The 19,445-nt window shown below is 40.0% G+C and overlaps 1 protein-coding gene across 1 annotated transcript in view; it reads right to left on the reverse strand.

Moving 5' to 3' along the window:
* Positions 1–2,483: 2,483 nt before the first annotated feature.
* The window catches only part of LOC117351589 (guanine nucleotide-binding protein G(q) subunit alpha), a 246,120-nt gene continuing 229,158 nt past the window's right edge, over positions 2,484–19,445 (reverse strand). Inside the window, exons 6-7 of the mRNA XM_033927084.1 lie at positions 4,808–4,961; positions 2,484–3,887 (exon numbers count right to left, since the gene is read on the reverse strand). Coding sequence (XP_033782975.1) covers positions 3,697–3,887; positions 4,808–4,961 — 345 coding nt within the window. The 3' untranslated portion in view covers positions 2,484–3,696. The remainder of the gene's footprint in view (positions 3,888–4,807; positions 4,962–19,445) is intronic.

Consider the following 19,445-nt stretch of genomic DNA (forward strand, 5'->3'; position numbering starts at 1 on the left):
CTGCATGGGTAGAAGGCCTGGAAAACCAGCTGTGGCTAGTAGATGTCATTCACCTTCCCTGTGCGGGTTTATTAGTGTCCATTATGGGAATCTGATTTGTATGTATCTACAAGTGTCTTTTCATACGGTATCTTACATACGGACATGGTACTTAATGTTCTTCGGACTTGTTTTGTCACACTGGCTCCCAATTATTCATCAAATTACATAAAACATTTTAATACTTATTTTTAAAAAAACAAACTAACACACACACCCGGATTTATAGACAGACTTCTTATCCTACACTGTCCAATTAGAACACTTCGATCAGGTAACCAGCATCTTCTGGCGATTCCTTCCCCGTGACATCTATTCTACAATACCATCAGAAAGCAGATTTTCTCCATTACAGCACCTATAGTGTGGAACTCCTTGCCCTCACATCTCCGGGAGGAAATACCTATGGACAGATTTAAAACCAACTTTAAGACCTTCCTTTTTAAGGACGCCTATGATAAGTAGACACTAGACCTCAAGAAGAAGGAAGAGCGTATCCCCCTCTTCCTGTGTTGACCTTTTATGTCTCTCTTTCCTATTAATAATTGTACTTCTCTGCTAATCCTTTTGTTTTCTATATGCCATCTAAGTCTTATTGTCCTAACATCTTCCCCTTTGATTTTAACAGCTATGACCTTGTACACCGCTTAGATAATTTTTTAAGTGGTATATCCAATTTTAAATAAAATTTGGAAAACATAATGCCTTGCCCATTGCATCTGTCTATGCTCTGTGGTGGTGTTTGTTTTCTCTTTTGAGGTGGTCTTCTGTTGTTTGCAACAGAAGGGCACATGCTATTTCCCTGTTCCTTCAGAAGCATTGGGTTGCTTCTTTTTTGCCTTTCTTGCTTCATTTGTTATTTTCTCTCTTCAGTACATCCGGCAATCAATGTTCACGCTTTTGTAGTATAACTGTTACCTTCTTGTTTATTAGTTTCATTCCACTTCTCCTTTCCCCTGGTTATCCAAAGCATAAGACAGCCTCTCCTAAGGGCAAATGTACTCTAATGTAGGTATGCCACCAGCGGCTCAATGCTTTCTGCAGGATTTTTTTTTATGTTCTGGTTCTGTGTGATGCCTTCTTCCGTTTTGCACCTGCTGCTTTCCAATTGATTTGTGAAGCATCCTGATCAGCTGTCCTTTTTTCCCCCTCACTTTCAGCCTTATCATGCTACCTCTGGAAGCCAAATGAAAAAGGACTCTTATCTAACTTTGACAATGGGAAAGAAAATTCAACCAATAATAACTGTGGTCTTAGTGACATTTGGTGCCCTTGGTGGTTTCACTTAGGCTTACTAACATGTGGGTGAATAATAACTGTGGGTGCCTTTACAGCAGGGGTGTCCAACCTGCGGCCCTGTGAAGTATTTTGTGCGGCCTCAGTCAATGCAGTGTTTTCCTCTGCTGCCCCTGGGTGTTTACCGTCTTGTCGGCTCCCTCCTCTGTCTTGCTGCAGCGTTTGCACGGCCCCAGAAATATTTTTTTCAGCCAATGAGGCCCAGGGAAGCCAAAAGGTTGGAGACCCCTGCTCTACAGTGTAGGACCCCACAAGTGCACACGGGTGAGAATGATCCTGTAAATGAAAGCAGATGAAGCTGGGAGGAAGCAGATGGGAGGAGGAGTATATGTGAATATAGTTGTTGATGTGCTTGTGCAATAGATAGAGGAGACTGATGCTATTTTCCACCGAACAGATGCCATGCTCTGCTGTGAAAACAGCAGTACTGTCTCTTTTAAAGTGAGAACCTTTTCATTTACTTTGCAACTTTTGCCCGAGCTGTTTTTCTGTTTTCTTTCCCAGCGGAATCAGAGGAAAAATAAGTATTGTAGAATGGTTCGGCTCTCAAGATTTTTCATGAGAAGGAAAAGAAATATATTTTTCCTCTTTAGGAAATAAAGGGAGCTATTTTGGCACATGGAAGGCCACATAGACTTGCTGCAGTACTAATATGCAGAGTAAAGGACATTGGGAAAGGAATCAAAACTGCATAGTCCAGTGAGTGAATAGCTTTGCAGGCAGGAATGAAGTCTGACAACGGGACTAAAAGCAGGCTCCATCTACTACTTACTCCAAATACTTTTCAGAAATGGAAAAACCAACTGAAGAGTGTCTAGATACCCTTCTAGGACAGCAGATAATATTCACATTTCTGGGGATGAAAACCACTGACAGAGGGGGAGGGGAGGTGAATAGACCCAAAATCTTGCGGCAGCAATTTTGTCCAGGTCCACTGCCAACCGGTTAATTTGACATTCCAGCCCCATCTGAAGATACAAGCTACTACGTGTTCCTGTTTTGTAACCAAGCTTTGGCAATGTAAATTTTTCCATAACTAAAAATTAAAAAGAAAAAAACGCTGACCTCACACGAACAGCTCCCCTAACAATAAGATGGCAGTGTAGTGTAGTATAGAGATTAGGCTACACAGGTATGAAGCACAGAACACAAGATGATTTTGAGTGAGCCTTAGGGCCTCTTCTATCAAACTGCACTAGCAGTTTTTAGCGCAGAGAGCCGTGCTGAATGGCCCACGCTGCTCACGACGCTCATAGGAACTCTATGAATGTCGGGAGCAGCACAGGTCATAGAAGAGGCCCCTAGAGTTCTTCATTCTTATATTTAAGATTATAAGCTCTTTGCCATAGGGACCTGACTTTGCAACACCTATGATCTACCCTGTATCACTGCCTCAAGACACCAATGGTGCTATGGAAATAGCACTATTCTTATCAAGAACACAATTCTAACTGCAGCCAACGGGGGAATATGTCCATGGCATATTTGGCATCTGCAATTGAAAAGGCTCGATCCAATAGTCTAATTATGGCACACGGTAATGCTACCAAATACAAATGCCTGTTCTTGCATGTTCAGGTAATTTTCCTTTTCTAAATATGAATTCTTTGTCTTCCATGCGTGTTTCTGGATAACCCAGGTATGGCTAAAGGCGAAATCCATGTGTGACTCCCTATTGCTTGATGAGCTCTCAAGGTCACAGCCCAAAAGTGGGCAAAATACCAAAACCCAGATGTACTTTATACATATCAATAATTTAAAAATCACAGTATCAATACTTTTTTGTCCTTCAGAAAAAAAAGGAACATAAATTAGAATAACCAATGGCTTAAATTCTAACAAGAAAACAGAATTATGCCCATTATCGCTCCAGGGACAGCTCAGAGTTGCCAAGGAATGAATCTGGAAATATACTTTTGTACCTTTTTAAATAATAAAAAAAAGCCCAAACCCATACAAAACAAGCTAAAAATGTAGGGCAAGGGCCAGGTAAAACAGCCTTCTTTTGCCTTAACAGCAAAAGGAAAGTGAAGATAATAATAATAATAATATCTTGCTCCCTGGTGAGTGCACAACTGAGAATTTAAATCACATTAAGTCACAAGATTTTGCTTTCAAAAAAACAAAACCCAAAAACAATTTGAGGAACTGTGCTGCATATATATTTCAGCATCCTCTGCTTTCCTCTGTGTAGTTTTAAATAAAATCAAATCTTTACTACATACTCTGTGGACATCTCACAGAGTCCAGGACGGCAATAAATTAGTATTATGCAAACTGTTTTCACAGATAATACACTCCCCCCTCTTGCATTTCATCAGTGGCCCAAAGGAGGAAAAGGGAAGGTCTAGCAGGCTCAAGCTAGACTAAATTGTACTCCTTTAGATTTAACTGTAAGATAGTGTCCTTGACTGCGGCAAAGACAAAGCGGATGTTCTCTGTGTCTGTGGCACAAGTGAAGTGGGAGTAGATGATTTTGTCGCTGTCTGGGTTCAAGTCTACAAACATCTTCAAGATGAATTCTCTTGCCGCTTGTGCATCTCGCTGGGGTCCTTTAAAAAAATGAAATATATAGAAAAGTTAAGTGTGCAAACAAGTTGCTGTTTTCAATGTTTTACTTTGCACAATTCAACTCAGTGGAACCCGACCAGCCATAAAAGGATCCAATCAATTCTCCCACAATTAGATTATCATTAATTCATTATGTGGTCGTTTTACTAAGGTGCGCTAACTGATTTAGCGCGTGCTAAATGCTAAGCGCCCATAGAATATAATGGATGCCTTAGCATTTAGAGCGCGCTAAATCGGTTAGCGCGCCTTAGAAAAAGAACTCCTATATAGTGCAATTTCCTCACAACTGCAAGGGAAACTTCAATTTCTCCAGAATACCACAATCAGATTTATTTACTGTTTGGGCAAATTTGAGAGAGCCTTTCTTTTACTGAAGTCATTACAATGGCTCCTGGTTGACTTGCAAGCCAAGTGTAAAACTGCTTGCTTGACTTTTTTTCTTTTCAAAATCAAAATTCTGAAAACACAGTTAGAATCTTGAATTCTATAGTAACCAGATCTCTATGTACCATAGTAAACAACTGAGCCTCAATTTTCCCATCAATGAAAAAATAAATAAATTAAGAAGCAAGTAGATCAAATGCCAATGCTGCTCTTTGTGACCTTGGGCTAGTCACTTAATCCTCCAGTGCCCACCACTTTGAATTCCAAAGCCACAAAAAGGTGGCATACAAATCCCCATTCCCATTCCCTTTCAGGTGGCTAGGATCCAGAATGACTTCCTTTTATGGCTCAGGGAATTATCTACCTATCTTTCACAAAGCTTTGAAAACATTTTTATTCTTTTAAATGTTTTACTAATTTTTGTGTAGGTAATTTCCCTCTAATTGTTAAGGCACTCATTAGAATTTTATTGAAATGAGCAGATATAGCATGCCGTTGCTCTCAAGAAATAGCTTACCATCATACTCAGGGAAATAGTCAACTAGATGAGAGTACATGATTTTCTCTTCTAGAAGATCCTTCTTGTTCAAGAACAAAATGACAGAAGAGTTCTGGAACCATGGATATGTGATAATTGTCCTAAACAATGCTTTGCTTTCCTCCATTCGGTTCTGAAATAGAATTTAAAACAACACAATTGTACTAGGTTATTACACTATAAAAAAACACACCTTTTTTTTCTTTTTAGTAAAGATACGACATATAACCTTCAGGAAATAGAGTAAGTGCTATGCAGGAGGTGGATTCGGAGAATGAAAACCATCATCTCATTTAAAGCAAAGTCAACTTGAGCATACCGCCTAACAAGGATTACAAATCTTACTTGGTATTAGGGATTTATATAACCCTTTTCCTCCCACAATCAGTCAGATTGTTTGTTTTGCGATGGACATTCATGTAAAGATTCTGTCCCGGAAGCAAGCCCTGAAGTACTAAAATTGAAAACACTGCAAGTAGGCAGGAGACAACCCCTGGATCGTCTCAATATTTCACAGATAGTGAGCAAACTCTAAATCTGAATTTCACATAGCTCTACAGCAGGGGTGCCCACACTTTTTTGGCTTGCGAGCTACTTTTAAAATGACCAAGTCAAAATGATCTACCAACAATAAAAAAAAAAAAAAAATACAAAGCACACTGTACGCAGAAAAAATGTTAATTATCTATTATATTCGGGGGGTTTTTTCCAGAAAGGTCAAGGCAGATGACTTTAAAATATGCAATGTAACAGCTACACAAAAATAGACAAATATACCCTCTCCCTATTTACTAAACTGCACTAGCAGTTTGTAGCACAGGGAGCTGCGCTGAATGTCCTGTGCTGCTCCTGACGCTCATAGGCTCCCTGCGCTAAAGGGGGCCAGAGTGCAAAATATAGACAGCAGATATAAATTCTGAAAATGGACACATTTTGATCACTAAATTTAAAATAAAATCATTTTTCCTACCTTTGCTATTTGGTGATTTCATGAGTCTCTGGTTGCACTTCCTTCTTCTGACTGTAAATCAAATATTTCTTTCTTTCTGCCTCCTGCATGCTTCCTCACTTCCAGACCTCATTCCATTCCCCAACCATCTCTCTGTCCCTCCATGAGTTCAACTTTTTCTTCCTCTCTCCCTGCCCCCTTTCTTTCTGTCTTTCTCTCTCCCTGCCCCCTTTCTTTCTTTTTCTTTCTCTCTCCCTGCCCCCTTTCTTTCTGTCTGTCTTTCTCTCTCCCTGCCCCCTTTCTTTCTGTCTTTCTCCCTGCCCCTTTCTTTCTTTTTCTTTCTCTCTCCCTGCCCCCCTTTCTTTGTCTGTCTTTCTTTCTCTCCCTGCCCTCCATTTCTTTCTTTCTGTGTCTTTCTTTCTCCATCCCCCACAAGCCACTGCCACCGATTTCTCCCTGCTTCCCTGACGCCAAGCCAGGTGTGTACAAGCACTGGACCCACAAGCCTTCCCCCCCCCTCCGACATCAATTCTGACGTCGGAGAGGAAGTTCCGGGCCAGCCAGGCAGCGATTGGCTGGCCTGGAAGTTCCTCTCTAATGCGTCAGGGGGAAGGCTGTGGGCCCAGAGCTTACACACGCCTGGCATCGGGGAAGCAGAGAGAACAGATCGCAAAGGCAACGCGAGTTTATCGCTGGTCGATCGTGATTGACCTTTTGGACACCCCTGCTCTACAGTATAGATATGCTGTTGTTTCATAAATACAGCATATTATGGTACACGACTTAATGCAATCAATCGATCTTCAGAAATCGTCAGAATACCAGCCAGGTAATATAACCTTTGCTGGGGCAATCGTCATTGATTCCACTTCATTTTTTGTGAATTTTTATGTTATGTACTATTTTCTAAGCAGCTAAATGAATGCGTATTTGAACAGTTTTCCTTCTTAGCATTAAAGATTACCTATCTTTGCAACTGCAATCTTTAATGCTAAGAAGGAAAACTGTTCAAAAACGCATTCGTTTAGCTGCTTAAAAAATAGTACATAACATAAAAATTCACAAAAAATGAAGTGGAATCAATGACGATTGCCCCAGCAAAGGTTATATTACCTGGCTGGTATTCTGACGATTTCTGATGATCGATTGATTGCATTAAGTTGTGCACCATAATATGCTGTATGAATGTAATATACGATAGCCAAAAAATAGAATAAGTTTTTTCATAAAGGCACGAAGACACCAAAGATACTCTTTATGCAGTCTTCTGTTATTTTCTATTCAAAGTGACATTAAAAATATATAAAATATTATTTCAGAGTGCCTTAAAATCTTTCAGCACTTACTCACTCGCCCCCCCCCCCACACTTTATGAAGCCGCGTTAAGCTTTTTTACCGCCGACTGCAGTGGTATTATCTCCGATGCTCATAGGAATTCTATGAGCATTGGAGCTAATACCGCCAAAGCTGGCGATAAAGCCTAACGTGGCTGCATAAAAGGGGAGGTACGTTATTTTGCATGCTCTGAATATTTCACCTAAAGGTTTCAACAAAGACTGTTGGTGACGTCACCCACGTAAGATTTTATGTTCTGCTTGTCCTAGGAGAAAATTTAAAGTACTTGTATTGTTAAAATAGAGCACATACTACAATGAACTAAACACTAGTGACTGAAAAATGAAAAGATATACACAGCATAAAGCCACTTTTTAAATATATTTACCCTTAATCTACAGGCAGCCTACAGCAGGCAAATAGCACACTCCCCAAAGTAGAATGAGGCTCCCAGGTTCCACATCAGTTCTTGGCCCTCCTTCTGAATTGCTGCATGGGCAGTGCTAGGCAACTTTTTCACCGAAGCTACTTAGCGACCCCTGGGGTCTCCTAAACATGATACTATCCTAAATGACCAATGTACTAAAACATGAATGCTATCAAAGGGAGTTAACATGCAAAAATTAGGTCACAAAAGTTTCAGTGTAAACTGTGCTGTTTTGTATCTCGTTAGCATACATTTATTGATGCTGAAAAAAGTTAACGAGCAAACCACCGTGCTAATGCAGACGTCTTCATTGTATCTGAGAAAGATGCATGTTTTTGCAATACTGTCTGCATGCACTCATGCCCCCTTTGCAGCTCATTATCAGCCATAATAACACATAATAATCACATTTACCTGCTTTAGTGGGGAAGATCTGTAACAATGGGTAAGGGCAAGACATTAATCAACTGTCCCTTGGGATTGTCATTTTTTTGGGGGGACTACTAAAGCTTGGCAGTGACTAGGGAACTGGGAGTGCACTATGCTGTGACGAGGGTTACAATGTTCTCAATAGCTGGAGTGAAAATGTGGAATGCACTAACAGGGAACTTGCGACTCTGTGCTGACTGTGTAAATTTCAAGACGTTGCTGAAAACAGTTATTTGTTAATGCATTTATGTAATATTTCTTAGCCGTTAGTAATGAAGATGCAAAGTAAGAGGTTCTTGTCTTCGTAATGATATTTGTCTTAATGACATGTATGTTTAATTGGAAACCGCTTGGTAACAGGCAGTATATACATTTTAAAAATAAATAATAATAATAAATACTTTGGGGATGTGTCATCGTGGAACGCAGAAATGTAGGCATTTCAAGAAAATGGCAATGCTAATAACTGCCACATGGCAGCTGGGCACCACCTTAGTAGGCAGTTGGAGAATTTAAGAAAAGCCATACTGGGTCAGACCAGTGGTCCATCAAGCCCAGTAGCCCGTTCTCATGGTGGCCAATCCAGGTCACTAGTACCTGGCCAAAATCTAAGGAGTAGCAATATTCCATGCTACCGATCCAGGGCAAGCAGTAGCATTTACTCACATGGGTCACAAGACCACAGCAGTAGTTTCCGCATCATCACCCATTACTAATAAAGATAGTAGCACCCAAATTCAATTCATGCAATGAGACCTAGTTACTAATAACTGGAGTTAACAGTAAAATAGCACATCTTAACAGTAGCTCAGATTGATAACTACATCTCTTTATGTCTGTCTGTCTATTTGTGGATAAACATATTTTCCTCGTTCTTTCCACTTGAGAATATGTAAATGTCTGCATATCTAAAATGGAAAAAAAAAGGAAGACTAACCCCCTCCCTTTTACTAAACCGTAGCATGTGTTTTAGCACCGGCCAAGACGGTAACAGCTCTGACGCTCATAGAATTCCTATGAGCGCTGGAGTTGTTATCGCTGCAGCCAGCACTAAAAACCTCTTTTGCAACAGGCCAGCTTGGTTGCACATATAATGTGCTAGATTCTAGAAAGACAAGACTAGACAAGATGATAGTCACTATTTTGATGATCATTGGCAGCCAACAAAGTAATCCAAGCAGCCTTAAGAATATACCATATATACTCGAATATAAACTTAGATTTGGGGGCCACAAAAATGGCCCAAAAATGGGGGGTCTTGGTTTATATTCAAGTCTACACTTGAGAACGTCTCTAACTAGTTTTAAAAAAATATCAAAAGTTAAATCTACCGGGGCTGAAGCTGTGGGGAATGGAGTCTGCCAGTCTCAATCCCGCCCTTCCCCCCCTCTGAAGTTACTTCCTGATTTTGAGGGGTAGGATCGAGACCGACAGAACCTATAGTGATTTGGCAAGAGCGAAGGCCCCTGCAGCGTCTGGCTTCATCATTGCCAGTTGGTTTAGCGGGACCGGAACAGAAAGCAGGGCTAATTGTAATCCAGATGCGCTGCTGACTCCTCACTCCCCCCTCCGCCAGGCAGGCAAACAGCATGTACGACCGCTGCAGCTGCTGCTGGGAGGAATCAGCTGCCTGCCTTACATGCATTCCCCACAACTAGAGCCCCAAGTAGCAAAGGGAAAGGGTGATGGGGAGAGATCATGGATGGAGGTAGAAGGAGAGAGAGAGAGAGATGAAGTGTTGGAAGAAAGAGGGGAGAGGATATGCTGGATGGAGGGGACAAGACAGTAGATACTGGTTAGAAGAGTAAAAATAAACACACTGGAGAATAATAGGATGAGGGGGATAGAAAGTTGTAAATAGAAGCAGATAGAGATGTAGAAAAATAAATGGAGGAAAACTGAAAAGAAAAGGTTAAAGTCAGAGATGGAAAGCAATAAAAACACACCTGTTCAACTAACTCCCCTGCCTAAGGCCAACAGATTACAAACAAATATTTATGTATATCAATTATGTGTCACATTAGGACAAAACTTATATTGATAAATCTTGCGTTATAATTACAGCATGTTTCAGGTTTCAGGTTTATTAAAAATTGGATATACCACCTTATCAAATATCAAAACGGTTTTACATACAATAATAAATTATAAAACATATATTAAAAACTAATTTCAATACAATAACACTAAGAGTCTGACGCACTGACAATGACTTACTGATACAAGAGGAATGTCAAATTTATCCTGTAAACTGATTATTATGTATATTGGTATTAGATCCCTAGTATGTGTCAAATTAGGATAAAAACTTGTATAAAAAAATTGTACTGTAACTATAACTATGGCAAATTGTAATCTGTTAACTATATAGTATGTATATCAACCTTTAACAGCTCTGAGCTGTTTGGGGAGAACGGGATAGAAAACGAATTAAATAAATGAATAAATAATAAATAAATAAGTGAAGGAAAGAAGGGGCAGATAAACTAAAGTCCCTGGAAAGAAAATTACGAAGAGACAGAAGAAAGCAGAGACTGGAAACTGGGATAAGCATGAATAAAATGACCAGACAACAAAGGTAGAAAAAAAAGAATTTTCCTGCTTAAATTTTTTATTAATTTTATAAAAACACATGGAGGGGCAGAATCGAAAGGAACGTCTAAGTCCGTTTTTGTCTAAGCCGCAAGTTGTCCAAAGTAAAAAAACAGCCTAGAACACATTTTCGAAAAATACATCCAAAATTTTTTTTGTTTAGAAAATCGTCTTAACTATACGTCCTGCTGATCTGATCGTCCAAGTCGCTAAAGCGGCCATCTTTATACCATATTTTCGTCCAACTTTCCGTCCAAGTCCAAAATGCCTAGAACAAGCCCTGTTGGATGTGGGAGGGGTCTGCAAAATGATGGACTGAAGACCCAGACATGGCACCTAAATAGTGGGCACTGCTGTGAACTTCACAAAAAGGGTGCCATGTCTTCTCCTCACTATAGCTCCCTTATAGGTGACGTTGAGCCCCCCCAAACCACCTCCAGAATCCCCTAGACCCACTTATCTACCACCCTAATAGCCCTTATGGCTGCAGGAGCCACTTATATGCCAGTAAAAAAGGGTTTTGGGGGTGTATAGGGGAGTGTACATGTTTAAGTATCAATGCAGTGATTACAGGGGCTTATGGGCATGGGTCCTCCTCTCCATGAGTCCCTAACCCACCCCCAAGACGGCTTAAGTCACCTCTGTGCTGGACGACTAGGCTTTCCTATGCCAGGCTGCCAGGTGATGATGGTCTGCAGGCTGAATTTTGAAGATGTGATTATGATTTTTATGGGGTTGAGGGGGTCGGTGATCACTGGGGTAGTATGTGGGGGTCTGTAGTTTGTGTCTGCAGTGCTTATCTGGTGACTTTAGGTGGGTTTTTGTGACTTAGACCATGTTTTAAATGGTCTAAGTCACAACATCCAAGTTCCGTCTAGGCTCTGTTGTAAAACTTTTGGTTATACATGCTGTACGACTAAGTCTAAGCCTACCCACGTCCCGCCCAAATCCCGCCCTCGACACGCCTCCTGAAACGCCCCATTTAGCTATCGTTGTTCAGTGGCACTATGAAGGCCTAGGTCGTTTAGAAATACGTCCAAAACCTGGTTTGATTATTATTGGCACTTGGTCATCTTTCATTTATGATCGTCCAAGGCCGCTTTTTGGACGTTTTTCTCTTTCGATTATGAGCCCCATAACATTTTTGAAAAACACTTATGTACTATACATGAATATAAAATAAACAATCCCCTCCCCCTCTCTGGATTTGTATGTATTTTATTTTTAATTTCATGAACAGAAAATGCAGTTTTACTGCAAATTTATACTGCTTTCTTTTTCTTTTCCAAAGTGATGTTTCTCTTTCTCTGGTGTTGAACTGCATATGGCTTCTTAAGCTTTAAGTCTGATTTTTGTCTACATTTACTTAAGTTTTTGGTTGCTTGTAGTTGCATTTTCCTATGTAGGAGGAGCCTTGTGAATATGTTAGCTTTGGGATATATGCATCACAGATAAATCTGTATTATGTTTAATGACTTATGGAGCTGATGGAGGATGAGCAGTCTTTATAGACTGGCTCACCATGTTAACCCACATTTGTAACCTCGTTTTTTATTCGAGTCAACCTTTTTTTCCCCCTTTTTGGAGGGAAAAAAGGATACCTCGATTTATATTCAAGTATATACGGTATTTCATCATTATGACTAGCAGGTCTAAATGATGTGGTTGTACCATTAGGCCAACTATGGGTAGACTTTGGAACATCAGAAAATTCATTTTCAAGGAAAGGGTAGTTGAGACTGGAATATGTGCATTGCAAAAAGTGGAACCTTTTTTAAAAAAAAAAAAAAAATCCTGTGGTAGCTGATTAGCTGATCTAGAATAAAATTATTTTTTAAATCTTCCATTGTAAACATAGAAACCTAACAGTAACATAAGGAATGATGGCAGAAAAAGACAAAAACAGCCCATCCAGTTTGCTCATTTGTGATTCATTCATGCAGGTAAAGCAGTATAAGAGTTCCCATATGTAATCTCTTCTTCCAGCATCTTTTCCAATTACTCCATACTTTCCTCAAAATAAAAAAATGACAACACAATTCTTTTTTTTTTTTTTTTTTTAGTTCAATATTTTTTATTAAGTTTTATGAAAAGATACAGTCCAAATATATATTCAGATATATGTAAGACACTGGGATCTCGAAACTAATAACATTTAGTGTAACACAGCAGTAACTACAATCAATTGTAATTAGGTTTGAAATCTTCTAAGAGAACCAAAGTACTTGGACTGTTTATGAGAAAACAGTAAAGAAAGAAAGAAGGAGAGAAAAGAGAAAGTAAAGAGAAGAAGAGAAAGAGAGAGAGAAAGAGAAAGAGAGAAAGACAGGAGTGTCTATGAAACAGAACTAACATAGGAGTCTAAGAATTTCCAAGGCGAGTTGCATAGTGTCATGTTCATGGATAGTCGAGCAATATTTTTCTTCTCATAAGCATATGATTCAAATTTATGATACATGCACAAAGATTTCCACCAAAAAGTATAATCCAATGATGAAGAGGATTTCCAATTCTTTAATATATGCATAAGGGCAGTCACAAACATAGTGTCAATAAGTTTAGGAGGACAATTCGAAAGAATAAAGCAGGGGTGCTGAGATCTGAGAATTATAATATCCAAGGTAAGTTCATCCGAACAGTTGGTAACATGTTTTATAGTGTCCCAAATGCGAGACCAGAAGGAGCGAACTGGAGTACAGTGGAAGAGCATATGATCAAGGGTTCCGGCCTCCTTCATACAATTCCAGCATATAGAGTCTTGTTTAAGTTTGGCTTTCCACATCCGAAAAGGAGTCCATACCGCATTCCACATGACGAAGAACATTGATTGTGAAACTCTGGAGGATAAGAGAGGACGATTTGTCGAGGACCAAAAAAGATCCCAGTCAACATCAGTAAGAGGGGTTGTTAGTATGGATTCCCAGTGTTTCATGGAATGAGGAGAAAAAATAAAGGAGTTGTCCCTTAGTATGCTGTAAAATAAAGAGATTGCTTTGCCTTTCGATATAGCCAGTAAAGACCAATGGCGTATAGTGTGAATGGATGACTCAAAGTCAAATCGTAGGGACTGAGAAGATATTGCTTCAGTGAGGGAAAGCCATTGAGAAAATGTGGAAGGTGGTAATAAGTATGTAGAGCAGAGTGTGTTGAAAGGAACAATAGAGGTCTGAGTAGTTATTTGATGAGGAAACCACAGCCCAGCCCGCTGCCATCTTTTCCATGAAAGTGATTTTCCATTGTGTTGGAGTTTGGGGTTGTTCCATATAGACACAAATGGGCTATCTTTGATTGAAATTTCTGCTATCGCATCTAATAGATGAAGGGCATGCTGCGTCGCACTCAACAGAGAGTATCTTCTCAGGTGTCTAGGGATTGGAATTGTTGCCATACAAGAGACATGTAGTGGTGTACATATAAATCGTTCTATCTCAAACCAAGCTGGAGGGTCCTGGGAACAGGGGTCCGTGATCCAATAAGCTCCATATTTGGCCATTGATGCAATATAATAAAAGTAGAAATCTGGTAAATTTAAACCGCCATTATCTGAATTGCTTTAGTTAATTATTACTGCTTGATGTGCAAGCTTGTGAAATCATTTTCACAGCACAGAAAAGGATACATACCATGGTCTTGTAAGATTAGATTTTACCCACCAGCTGCGATCAGCATTGGCTTTCCTGCTTACCGTGAAAATGTGCACATTACACAGTAGGAAAGAACATGGCCCCAGTGGGTTAGATACAGTCAAAAATGATTCAGATTTTGATTCAGTTCCCACCATAGAGATCAAAGAGGTGTAAAAATGTGCTAGGACATGCAGATTTAACATTAATGAAGCATATAACATGAGCAGTTATGCAGTTTATAGGGCCGAATGCAAGAGTCCCCAGCGATACAGGAGGTGATATGTTAAGGGCTTGGGGAAGGAGAGATGTACTTACATCAACTCATACAACAGCAATGTTCAAACAGTGTGGTAAAAATAAACAGACCACAATTACAATGAACTCATCACTGCATTATTTGAATCTATTTTAAAGAAAATATTAAAATATAATCAAGTTCACTGTGATGTAATATACTAGCTCTGTTTAACATCTTTGTGAGCGATATTGCAGAAGGGGTGTCTAGTAAGGTTTACCTCTTTGAAGATGATACCAAATCTGTAACAGGGTAGACACCACTGAAGGTATGGATGGCATGAGGAAGGATCTAGCAAAGATGGAATGGACCAGAAACTGGCAACTAAGATTAAATATTTAAAAATGCAGGGTCGTGTACTTGGGCTGCAGAAACCTTTTTTTTTGTGTGTTCAATATTTTTATTAAATTTGTCATACAATAAAATGGCAAGAACAAAGGAAAAACAGCAGGATACAAATCCGTACCAATAGCAGAAAATACACAACAACTATCACAGGGAATACTCTAAAAACATATAGTAAGGGAGAAAAGGCAGGCAGGACAATATATAAGAAACAGTCTAACACATGTCCACTATAGGAGCCCAGGTCTTATCGAAGGCAGACATTGAATTGGTTTTCTCTGCAGCTACTTTTTCCAAATTTACCATAGAGACACACTAGATTCCACCAGAAAGTTACATTTAAAGATGCAGAATCTTTGCAGTTTGAGAGAATAGATTTATGTGCTATCAGTAGTAAACTACATAGTAATCTAGATTGATATTTATCCAAAACATCTGGCAAAGCATGAGCCAAACATCACCGCAGCTTATGTATGGGGAGATGTGATCGGTAGATAATCACATATAATCACCCATTCCTGAGACCAGAACGTATACACATTAGGACAATGATAAAACATATGGGCAAATGTGCCAACCTCTACGGTGCAAGACCAACATTTATTAGAATGTTTAACATCAATTAAAGAAAGTTTATGAGGGGTCCAGTAGGCCCGGTGTAGGAGGAAGAACATCTGTTGAGCCATGACAGAAGACTTGAGAGATTTACGCGTGGAGATTCAAATCAGTTTCCAGGTGACAGGAGTAAATGAAGTATGAGCAGTATCTTCCCATGTTTCGTGTAGGGAGATGCAAGGCGCAAATTTATGATCCCGAAGCAAATGATACCAGGACGAGGCTTCTTTCTTTGCGCCACTAAATTTCGAGCACCACTGTAGTATAGAAGGAGTCAGCGATGTCAGTGGATGGGATTTAAGAGAAAGTGATAAACAATGGTGAAGCTGTAGCCAGCGGAAGCTATGCGTGGCAGGAAGTTGATACGCAGTGGCAATACATGAGAAAGACATAAGTGTAGAATTTTCCATCACATGAGCAAAAGACCATATGTCCTTTTTTAGCCATGACTTCCACTCTATGTATTGACCTTGAATCTTGACTAGTGGGTTGTTCCATATGGATGCGAGCAATGTCGAATTCCAGCATAAGTCAGCACAAGCATCGACAGCCTGTATCGCAGTTCCAGTGGAAGATAAGATGGCATTGTCCTTTGTAATACGGTTAGGTGCCATGAACGAAACATGTTTTAGACAATGTGTTGAATATAGGTGCAACTCAAGGGAGAGCCAAGGTGGAGGACGCTCAGGTGGAGATGTAAGCCATTTCGATCCTTGACGAGCGAGAAAAGCCAGGTGGTAATCATGGTAACTTGGAAAGTTCACACCTCCATGCTCCTTAGCAGCTTTTAGTTTTTTCAATGCAATACGAGGAGGTTTACGCTGCCACAAGAAAGCAACTAATATGGATTCCAACTTGGTATATATCTTATGGTCCAATAAGAAGGGAATCATGGATAGAATGTAGTTAAGCTTAGGTGTCAAAATCATCTTGATGGTATCAAGACGCCCCCACCAAGACAGTTTGAGAGGAGACCAGCGTTCCGTCAGAGAAGTAGCAATCTGAAGCAACAATTCTGCATTATATGTACAGGAGTCTTCCAATGATGGACCAAAGAAGACACCTAAATATTTCAGTTTCCGTGATGACGGTTGCAAGTGGAGACTCTTAAAGGGCTCAAGATCTACCAAGTTGTTCAGAGGCATGATCTCAGTCTTGGAGATATTTAGCTTATAACCAGATACTCGAGAATATTTTTCTAGTAAGAGAAAAATATTTGGCAATGAGGCAGGGTCAATATATAAGAGCACGTCGTCGGCATAAGCGGACAGTTTCACTTGAAAGTCCCCTATACGGAATCCATGAATGGTCGAAGCAGATCTGATGGCAATGAGTAGTGGCTCAAGAGCAAGATTAAACAGCAAAGGGGATAATGGACACCCCTGTCTTGTCCCTCGAGTAGGGTGAAATGAAGCGGAACACGAATCATTGATGCGTATGGAGGTAGTAGGACATGTATACAAGACTTTCACCATGGTAATAAATATATCAGGACACCCAAACCATTTCAATACTGCAAAGACAAAGGACCACTCAACGCGATCAAATGCCTTCTCTGCGTCCAAGGCTACAGCAACAAGAGGCATATTTGAGCTTTGAGCTTGATGAATAATATGAGCAAACATTCTGGTGTTGTCCGAGGAAAGGCGACCACTCATAAAACCACTTTGATCAGGGTGGATAATAGTATGAAGTATAGATTGTAACCTGATGGCTAATATTTTCGCAAAGAGCTTCGCGTCAGTATTGATCAAGGATAAAGGGCGATAATTTTTGACACTTAATGGATTTTTGTCTTGTTTCAGTAAAACAATAATGATTGCTTCAGTAAAAGTGCCATGAACTTGTCCAGATTCAATTAGGTGAAGATAAAGTTGTAATAAAATAGGGAGAAGCAGATCCTGAAAAGCTAGATAAAATTCAACTGTGAGACCGTCAGGTCCTGGTGCTTTCTTTTTTGCCATGGAGAGTAAGGCTTCAGATAGATGTGTATTCGTCAGTGGAGCAGCGAGGTTTGTGGATTGTAATTCAGAAAGAGTATCATGAGGCAAGGCGTCCAAGAAAGGACTAAATGAAGATATATCAGGGGCTTCCGACGAGTATAGTGTGGTGTAAAATTGGTGGAATTGCAAGCAGATATCGGCGTTGTTGAGCCACATAGATCCAGCATCATCCTGTATAGCCGGGATCATGGTTTTTTCTGATTTTATTTTAACATATTCCGCTAATTGGTGGCCACACTTATTGATATTCGCGTAATAGTACGCTGACTTCATGAAGACTTCTTTGGCAGCGGAAGAGCTGAGGAGCAAATTGTATTCAAATCTCAAAGCCCTCAAAGAATTCAGAGAAGTTAGATCATTAGGACGAGATTTATGCAGTTCTTCTGCCGCCTGCAGTTTTTGTAACAGGATGGTTTCACATTTCAGAATTTCCTTCTTCTTGGGGGCTGCATAGGAGATTATCAACCCTCTGATATATGCCTTGAAACAATCCCAGGTGGTAGTCCAGCTCGTAGCTTCTGGAGAATTAAGCTCAAAGAATTCTTTAATGCTGCTCCGCATGATAGACACAAATTTTTCATCAGACAATAAGCAGGAGTTAAAGCGCCATACCTTTCTATTTACTCGGGGGCTCAAGTCACTGAAGGACAAAAAAATTGGAGCATGATCTGACACTGCTATATCTCCAATGGTAGCTGAGTCGACCTTAGCCATCAGGTTGTAACTGAGCAGAAAGAAATCGATGCACGAATATGAAGCATGCGGTGCAGAGTAGAAGGTGTAATCCAAGTCTCCAGAATGTAAAGTTCTCCACGGGTCTCCAAGTTTCAGGTGTTCCATCATTTCATGTAACTTGAACCAAGACCTTGATTTACGATAAGGAACAGATGACTTCCTATCCAGTAAGGGGTTTAGGATTAGATTAAAGTCACCCCCTAAGATGTAGTGTGAGCCACAGGTAGATGCAGTCATATCTGCAATATCATCAAAGAATGATGGATGGTCCACATTTGGTGCATAGATATTAACAATACTGATTGGTAAATTATTAATGGCTATATTAACTGCTAACCATCTTCCACTAATATCATTAGTATGAGAGGTGATAGACAAATCAGCACATCTGCGTATAAAGGTGATCACCCCTCCTTTTTTGTGCACTGCAGGGGAGAATAGCACCGGGTAGAACCCTTTTAAAACCAGTTTAGTAGACTCCGTCACAGAGAGATGAGACTCTTGAAGTAAAATGATGTCTGAAGCAAAGCTTTCAATATATCTTAGTATCTTAACTCTCTTCACCGGGTTATTAAGACCCTTAACATTAAGGGATAAGCAGGTTATAGACATGTGAAAGCTTGAAAGAAGTCAGAGGACATATGGGATGAAATACATAAGTAACATGAGAACAGATGCATATAGTTGAAACATCTACGGTACAAACCTGTGATAATAAAAAAAAATGAAGCATGGCACAGACTGCATCAGCATAAGGGGTTAGCAAACAAGCTAACATAGCCTAAGGGTAAGTGAGTGGCACTGATAGACTAGCAAACCAACAGCCATGGAGACAAATCAGTGAGAAGTAAGCAAACATCACTACCATGAAGATCAAGAGAGGGCATGTCATATTAAGCAACATAGTGAGAAAACATCTGAAATGCAATATGTTCAAGTTCATATCTTATCAATAGAGGAGGGCTGAACAGACTCTAGGAACTCCGCCAGGACAGCAGGATCATTGTAGTCGGTGGTTTTGTTGTTATAGGTGACCCTCATGCGAGCTGGAAACAAAATGCCAAACTTAGCACCTATGTCTTTTAATTTAGGTCTGTATGCCAGGAATTGCTTACGTCGCTTAGCAGTCTCCTTCGCTAAATCTGGCACAAAGAGCAGTTTGGTACCTTCAAAGATGATCGGACCGTGAAGCTTGGCATGTTGCATGATGAGCATGGTCTGGTTATGTCGCAGCATTGTCACCACAATCGGTCTAGGAAACTTGGT

The sequence above is a fragment of the Geotrypetes seraphini genome, chromosome 1 (genome assembly GCF_902459505.1).
Source record: "Geotrypetes seraphini chromosome 1, aGeoSer1.1, whole genome shotgun sequence".
Taxonomy (NCBI): Eukaryota; Metazoa; Chordata; class Amphibia; order Gymnophiona; family Dermophiidae; genus Geotrypetes; species Geotrypetes seraphini.